Here is an 8,860-nt window from a genome sequence, read left to right as displayed (position 1 = left end):
TACACCTCCTGCTCCTCCTCCTCTTCCTCCCCCTCCTCCTCTTCCTCCTGCTCCTCCTCCTCCTCTTCGTGTGTTTCCTGTAGACTAAACTCAATGAAAACTGCTGTGTCGCAACTTTTAACACACACACACACACACACACACACACACACACACACACACACACACACACACACACACACACACACACCATTCTGTTGGGTAAACTGATGGTGGTTTTTCAACATTTCGGTGGTTCTGGACTCAGCAGGGCCTGACCTGGGGCCTGACCCGGGGCCGGACTCGGGGACCCAGCCAGGGCCCGACTCGGGCTTCGGTCCTGCTCCTAGAGGACTCCACTCAGGCGATGTGAGCATGACAGGAAATCCTGCCCCCCCCCCCCCCCCCCCCTTTTTGTTTCTGCTCCGTCATCACTGATAAGATGTACCCAGTTACACCAACTGTGAGGATGAAACACCGACTCAGCATGGACCAAGACCAGGACCTGAACCTTGAGACCAGGACCTGAACAGAGAGACCAAGACCTGAACCCTGTAACTGGAGGTGTTATGCCAAGGCTAAGTGGGAAAACGAGTCTTTAGTAAAAACTAATTCGATGGAAGTTGCAGTTACAAGTTACTTTTTGAGTATTTATAAACTATTAAAAAATAAAAAAATAAAAAGTGACACATTTTGCTTCTGAGCCTGTCAGAATGAAGCAGTTCCACACAGTGATCTCATAAATAAACATTTATTGTTTTTCTGGATTCAAGATCACACTTCCAGTCTCTGAGTGAAGAAGTCTGACTCCATCTGATCTCTTTACAGTCTGACTCCATCTGATCTCTTTACAGTCCGACTCCATCTGATCTCTTTACAGCCTGACTCCATCTGATCTCTTTACAGTCTGACTCCATCTGATCTCTTTACAGCCTGACTCCATCTGATCTCTTTACAGTCTGACTCCATCTGATCTCTTTACAGCCTGACTCCATCTGATCTCTTTACAGCCTGACTCCATCTGATCTCTTTACAGCCTGACTCCATCTGATCTCTTTACAGCCTGACTCCATCTGATCTCCTTACAGCCTGACTCCATCTGATCTCTTTACAGTCTGACTCCATCTGATCTCTTTACAGCCTGACTCCATCTGATCTCTTTACAGTCTGACTCCATCTGATCTCTTTACAGCCTGACTCCATCTGATCTCTTTACAGCCTGACTCCATCTGATCTCTTTACAGCCTGACTGCATCTGATCTCTTTACAGTCTGACTCCATCTGATCTCTTTACAGCCTGACTCCTGTTGATCTCTTTACAGTCTGACTCCATCTGATCTCTTTACAATCTGACTCCATCTGATCTCTTTACAGCCTGACTCCTGTTGATCTCTTTACAGCCTGACTCCATCTGATCTCTTTACAGCCTCACTCCTGTTGATCTCTTTACAGCCTGACTCCTGTTGATCTCTTTACAGCCTGACTCCATCTGATCTCTTTACAGCCTGACTCCATCTGATCTCTTTACAGCCTGACTCCTGTTGATCTCTTTACAGTCTGACTCCATCTGATCTCTTTACAATCTGACTCCATCTGATCTCTTTACAGCCTGACTCCTGTTGATCTCTTTACAGCCTGACTCCATCTGATCTCTTTACAGCCTCACTCCTGTTGATCTCTTTACAGCCTGACTCCTGTTGATCTCTTTACAGCCTGACTCCATCTGATCTCTTTACAGCCTGACTCCATCTGATCTCTTTACAGCCTGACTCCATCTGATCTCTTTACAGCCTGACTCCATCTGATCTCTTTACAGCCTGACTCCTGTTGATCTCTTTACAGTCTGACTCCATCTGATCTCTTTACAGCCTGACTCCATCTGATCTCTTTACAGCCTGACTCCATCTGATCTCTTTACAGTCTGACTCCTGTTGATCTCTTTACAGTCTGACTCCTGTTGATCTCTTTACAGTGTCTCCTGCTGGTTGTTGTTGGAAATGTTTGGTTGTTATGAGGAAACAGTCAGTTGTTAGTTAGATCGGTGTTGTTGATCGTTTTTGTGACAATGTTTTTGTTTCCAAGTGTGTTGTTTACAGATGTGCCATATGTTTTAAGATGTAGTTGTCCATGAATGCACATTTGTTGTTTTGTTGTTTATATTTTTTGTTAAATTAGCTTCATTAGGTTTTTGATGTCTGACAGTCTGTTTTTGTTTAACCTGTAACAGTTGTTTACAGTCTGTGGTTATTTACAGTAAATAATTGTATATTTTCCAGTTTGTAGACGTTGTTGTTGTTCTCAGTCTGTTTGTTGTTATTTACAGGTGTGCATGTCGTTCATGCTCTCGCAGCGCCTGCAGCGGACGTAGCAGCACCAGACGAACTTGCACTCGCAGCGCTGCACGTGTCGCACCACGTGCGTGTTGTAGCCGCGGCCGCAGCACAGCAGGTTGCAGCCGTCGGGCCCGGGCGAGGCGCGGTTGCAGCGGCGCCCCCTGGTGCCGGCCACGCCGCGCCGCCGGTCCTCCAGACAGTAGTTTGGAGACTTGTTGAAGAAGATGAGCTGGTGCTTGTCGGCGGCGGCGGCGAGGCGGCGCGGCTCCTTCCGGCGGCTCTTCCGGCGCGAGCGCTCCGCCACCTGCACGCTGCGCTCGTAGCGCTCCTTCAGGTACGCCCCCACGCGCTCGAACGCCGCCATGGTCCTCCAGCAGGTCTTCACGGCGCAGGAGCCGGAGACGCCGTGGCAGCGGCAGTCGGTGGTCATGGTGCGCTCCACGGCCTGCGGGTCACAAGCACGCGGTTAGTCGGGATGTCGGCGGCGTGCGACGTAGCGTGAGCCGGGCGTGACGTCACCTGCCGGCCCGCCTCGCCGTTGTGCTGGTTCATGGAGCTCAGCGTGTAGCCGAGCTGCCCGGCGGCGGACGCGTTCCGGGCGGCGCCGTCCATGAACCTGCGGCTGAACCAGGTGCCGTACTGGATGTGGTCCGAGCAGCCGCCCCAGTGCCAGCCCTCCGCCGGCGAGCCGCCGCCCTGCAGCCGCGCGTCGCAGCCGCACTCCGTCATGCTGCCCTGGCTGCAGGAGCGCGTGACAGCGTGCACGAGGCCCGCCGCCATCACCGCGTAGATGAACGCCGTCTCTTTGGTCCCTGATGGAGGCGGCGGAGGAGGAGGCGGAGACATTTCCATTAAGAAACATACTTAAGGAACCAAGTCAAACTGAAAAATAAAAAAGTTATTCCAATAATCTAATAAATTGTGCAGAACTTAAAACATTAATTATGAAAAAGTTAAAAACTCAAGAAACAAGTAAAGTGAGAAAATACTAACATTGGAAAACGTATACATAGAAAAAAGGGAGAACAATTCAATAATGCATAATATAGAAAAAGATTAATTACAGTGACTGATTACATTAACAATAATACTTTTTTCATTTTTTAAAAAACATGTATATTTCTTTAAAGGTGCATTAAGGAGTTTTTCAACTGTAAAAATACTTATTTTCCACCATAAATATGTTACAAATATTCAATGATGTGTACAATGTGTCCTGACATATTTATTATGAGCACCGCTAACAGCGCTAAATTGTCACTTGAAAGTCGCAGTGCCGGTCCGGCTTTTTTTGGGGAGAATTTGAGAGGATGTGACGTAATGCGCCTCCCGCTGGCCTGATATCCTTAGATTTCGTTTTGTCCGCCATTACTCCGCCAGATGCTTAGTGAGCAACTACTGAGCAGGATCTTCCAGATTGTAAGAAAAGACTGGCTTCTAGCACTGCCACAGCTCCACACAGACTCCACCAGGCAGAAGAAACTTACATTTTACTGGAGCGCTGCTAAAAGAGCGAGGAAGGAGTTCCCCTCTTACCTGCACGTACATGGACGCAAGCCACAGGCATGAGTGTTTCACTAAGCTGCAGTTACGCCCAAGGCCTGCAGGGGCCGCTGTTTCACATGAAACGTGCAAACTCCTTAATGCACCTTTAAAGAAGAGCTAAAATGAGAGTCAATAACCTATAATGTAAAAAAAATCAAAGAAAGGAAACATGAGAGAAAATGTGAACTCAGACAGCTCTGAATCTTGTGTGGAATGACAGCTTTTTTATTATTATTATTATTTTACCGTCATGGAACATTGTTTATTTCATCCTGGTGCAGTTCAGGTGAATTATGAGGATTAAATGTTACAAACATCCTAAATGGTTGTCTGCCCGTTTTGGGCTCTTCTGTTCGTCAAAAGACGAGAATCAGTTTCTCACCAGTGTTACTTGTCACTTGCTTGATGTTATTTCAGGTTAGGATTAGTGTGATTGATTTTGCTGATGATGCTGTTATCTATTATTGAAGCAGCATCTGACAGATTCAACACATCACGTCACTCTCTAAGTCAGGAGGCAGTTGTTTCCTGCCTTTAAGTCGTCTCTTCATGGCTTCACTGTAGGAGCAAGTTGTTTAAGGTGTATTTTTGAAGCAGAAAAGTGGGTCAACGAGGTGCTGAAAACTGTATTTTTACATAGACATTGTATTAAGTTGATCTGCTGCTAATGCTTTATGTTATGGGCTTAAAATTGCCTTGAAATGCAAAATAACTAAATTTTGAATGTGCAATTGAATCTTTTGACGATCCTAGTATAAAATAAATAACTTAAATACAACAAAAATAAGTAATTATCATAATATATTATGTTAATGGACATTTAGTAATAGTAAAAAAAAACTAAAACAACTGTTAAAAACAAAAAGCACTGAGAAGTTTTGACAAATTTAAATGTCTTTATATATTCTGTCTGAGAGGATTAATCTGTTGCTGAGAGGAAGATCAAATTACTTTTTAAAGAATATCTCAAAGAGAAACTCGAGTTAAGGTCCTGTGGTTTAAAATGTGTGTTCTTGTCTTTTCCATGAGACTTTCAGCTCTCTTGAACGGTGGATGAGGCTTCATGTAGTGACTACATGCGGCCAGTAGAGGGCAGTGTCCACTGAGTGTACAGCAAAGGAAAATACAAGAAAAAAAACAAAAACTATTTAAAAACACTCTAAAATGAAGCTTATAAAGTCATGTTTGAACATTTATAGAACAATAACTAAAATAATTACATGGGGATCTTTTAAAAAATCAAAGTAGCCATTAAAATACATGATATTCAGCTCAAAAAACGGATTTCTCATATTTTCAGTAACAAAAACAAAATCTTTCAAAGTTATTAAATGTTCAGAATTCTTGTCTGATAGCATGTTATGTTCCTAAAGGGCTTGGTAAGGTCTAAAGGGCCTCTAGATGTTGTTGTTTTTTCCTCTCTCTCTCTGAACTCTCATACTCTTCCATAGAACTCTCATAGAACTCTCTCTCTTTCCTGAACTGTCATATTTAAACAGATCGTTTTCTAAACACATGACTGTTTCAGCTTTCTGGGCTGTTTTTAAGAGTGTGTGTGAGTGTGTGAGTGTGTGGGTGTGAGTGTGTATGTGGGTGTGAGTGAGTGTGGGTGTGAGTGTGGGTGTGAGTGTGAGTGTGAGTGTGAGTGTGAGTGTGAGTGTGAGTGTGAGTGTGAGTGTGTGTGTGTGTGAGTGAGTGTGTGTGTGTGTGAGTGAGTGTGAGTGTGTGTGCACCTGCAGTGAGCTCGGGGCCGAGCCCCGGCGGCTCCTCCGTGGTGGAGCAGTTCCACCTCTCGTGCCTGAACTGGTTCTGACACTCGCTCACCGCCAGCCTCGCGCCGTCCCGCACGCTCCGCAGCAGGAGGGGCTTCCGGCGGCACAGCGCGCGCTGCCGGGGGCTGAGCGGGAGCTCCGCGCAGCCCGCGCTCCCGTCCGGGCCTCCCGCCTCGGCGCCGAGCCCCGGACTCACCCCCGGACCGGGTCCCGGACTGACCCCCAGCCACCTGCGGACAGGGACACACCGACTGACGTCATCACGCACGCTGTGTGAAGTTTACGTGAGTTTCACAGGTGGAAAGAGATTTAAAGAGTTTATTTAAAACAGACTCGCGCTTTCTTTTATTTTTATCTGTTGATTTACTGTCGAGGTTTGGAGACTAAATAAAACTTGTATGTATATAAAAGTAAAGTGAAAAATGCTAAAATGAGGTAACGTGGCACGAAATATGCTCGTTATTATTATCATTATTTTACATATTTTATTTTTCATTTACTCACTTTATTTAGTAACTAAATGTTGGATCCATATTGAGTTATCTGGTTTTTGGTGGTTTTTATAATTTTTGCTTTCACTGGAACAGAGGACATTAAATATTTTTAATCTAAATCTTTTCCCTAATTATAGAATTTAGCTTTTGTTTGAAATTACTAATTCATATTTTAAGTGTTTTTTGTAAATTCATGAAAATTTCATTTTCATTTAAACATTCTTAACATGTTTTTCACCTCTATTTTCACTAGCTTATAGCTCTATGCCTCACTGACCTTCATGTCATCAATCATACAAATAAAATAATCCAAAACTCTGAATAAGTGTGAGCATGCGTCCTACAGGCTGTGACAGGATGTTTGACCCTTTACCAAATTCACACATTACATTTTTTATTTCTTTCTATTCACAGAAAGACATAATCTTTTCTTTTTGAGCAAAGTCACATAAAAATGTACTGAAATATTTCAAAATTCAAGTCTCATATCTGGATGGGTCACATTCTTCTCTGGATTTCAGTAAAATGTCATCAGATCTTTCAACCATAAATGTTAAATTTAGCTCAGAAACTTCGCTGAACACTGACGAGCACAGCGGAGGAAGTCAGGAGGGTTGCACATCTGATCTGACAAACCTCTCAGGAATTAGCAGGTTCAATTCCCACAGCTGACAGATTACCCACTGAGCAAGACCTCTGACCCCCAGATCAGCTGCAATATGGAATATTGAGGAATTCCCCCAAGGGATTAATAAGGTATGATTCGATGGTTCCTTCACATCTTCTGAAACTCACTGATGTTCTGATGTGTTTGGAGGAAATGTGGGAAACATGAAATGTTCTTCAGTTCAACCGAACCGGCTGGAATAACCACAGTTATAGCTTCACATCATTGTTTCTATCCTCATATTTTTCCGGAAGTTTATTTAAGATATACATATTTTTCTAAATATATCATTTTTTAAAAACATTTTATACACGATCTGGCACTTTACGTTTTAATTCCTCACATCAAAATTATCAGGTTTATTTGAGATTTTTGATGAAATAAGTTCTTTAAAGTCCAGTTGAATTTTGTTAAAATGTATATTGTACCACGTGCATTTAATTTATAATTTAATAAATAGTTTCCACCAAATAGAAAAAAGTGTATATTTCAGAATCATTACGAATAAAGTACGAACAATTATTTTAAGTCACTAGAAGAGAGAGATGGATGTGAAACTGCAAAACGTCTGACTTTCAAAGATATTTTTCATTTTATTTCAATCCTGAAATGATGTTGTTTAAACTGGCCATACATACCTCTGTCTGTCATTGCACTCTTTATATTTCTTGGTAGATTTTGATCCTGAATTAAAAAAAAAGAAGCAACTTTCCCATATCAACTACTTGCTGTAAATTATTTCCTTCACAGGTTTTAAACACTCATGAAAGAGTGAAACAAACGACTGAAAAATAAAAGAAGTTCATCCACTTGTTGGTAACTAACCTGGTTACGATACAGAAACTAGTTAAAAGGCATCATAATATAGTACAGATTAAAAAGCTTCAGAAACTTCACTACTATCTATTGTACTTCATAAACTACTTTAATTGGTCAATGGTAAATTAGAGCAAGTTAAGATGTATTCAAAAGGACAGGATAAAAAGTTTGTTTGAATTTAGTTACCATGAATCATGTTCAGAAAAGTGTCAAACCTAAACCATCTGGTTAACTAGTTGGAAGATAACTCAGTGAAAGTTTTTTTTTTTTTTTTTTTTTTTAAATAAAACAAGTCAATACAGGCTGCAAGGTAATATTTGCCATATTATAGTTAGTATAAGACAACTTGATGGTTACTTCCTCCTCCAAGTTCATGTAAATCGAACTAGTTAATATGCTTCAGAATTTCAGTTTGCATCTGAAACTTGAGTGGAACTAATTGTACTTTTTAATGATAAACTGGAGCAAGTTAAGACTTTGTAGTTAAAGAAAAGATGTAAAGTTGATTTTAGAAGTGAGTATAAGGGTTACCCGAGTCCTGGTTCCTCAGAGGAAGTTAGTTATGAGTGATTAAAACAAGTTCGAAACAACTTTATAAGGAAAGTTTTCTTTAGAGGCCAGTGATTGCGCGTGCCCGCGCCGTGCAGGTGCGTGCGGGCTGGGACTCGTACTCACATCCAGTTGGCCCGGCAGCACAGCGGACACACGGAGGCCAGCAGCAGGCTCAGGGCGCACATGCGTCGGACTCCACGGCTCCGGCTCTCCATCCCTCTTCATGGACCTGCTCCCGCTCCGCCCATCAGACCCGGTCCCGGTACCCGCGCATCAGTCCCGGTCCCGGTGCGTGTGCGCGTGTCCCTCGGGTCCGTGGCGAGCCGTCCCCGGGTAAAGTCCAGCTTCAGTCTGCAGGAGAGGCTGCGGGACGCGGAGACCTGTCCGAGTCCAGGACCGTCCTGATTGGACCAGCTCAGGCCGGAGGTCACCTCTGATTGGCCGAGTGGAACACTGACGTCATGACTAATGATTCATCGTGTTGACGTTTGATCAGCGGGGCGGTAAAGATCAAAGGAAACACGAAAAAACTTAAATTGCCGGATTTTTGAATGAAGTCTGGAATAATTACCAAAAATCAAACGCTGTCCGTAACGCGCAATTAAATCAAATATTCAAACATTAAATACATCGATTAAACAATAAATGTCAAAACAACTGGCTTTAATTTGTTTTTAAATAAAAGTTTTGAGCTATCAT

The 8,860-nt window shown here is 43.0% G+C and overlaps 1 protein-coding gene across 1 annotated transcript; it reads right to left on the bottom strand.

Moving 5' to 3' along the window:
* Positions 1–2,292: 2,292 nt before the first annotated feature.
* On the bottom strand, positions 2,293–8,401 carry wnt16 (wingless-type MMTV integration site family, member 16). The gene is made up of 4 exons (XM_030113168.1): positions 8,285–8,401; positions 5,591–5,820; positions 2,832–3,124; positions 2,293–2,757 (listed from the first exon to the last, which is right to left on the bottom strand). Exons 1-4 carry the CDS (start codon positions 8,374–8,376, stop codon positions 2,293–2,295), a joined length of 1,080 nt encoding a protein of 359 aa, XP_029969028.1. The 5' UTR covers positions 8,377–8,401.
* Between the last annotated feature and the right edge of the window lie 459 nt (positions 8,402–8,860).

Source organism: Salarias fasciatus, chromosome 17 (assembly GCF_902148845.1).
Source record: "Salarias fasciatus chromosome 17, fSalaFa1.1, whole genome shotgun sequence".
Lineage (NCBI taxonomy): Eukaryota > Metazoa > Chordata > Actinopteri > Blenniiformes > Blenniidae > Salarias > Salarias fasciatus.
The sequence above is the reverse complement of the archived record's forward strand: the minus strand, read 5'-3'. Positions and strand labels throughout refer to the sequence as shown.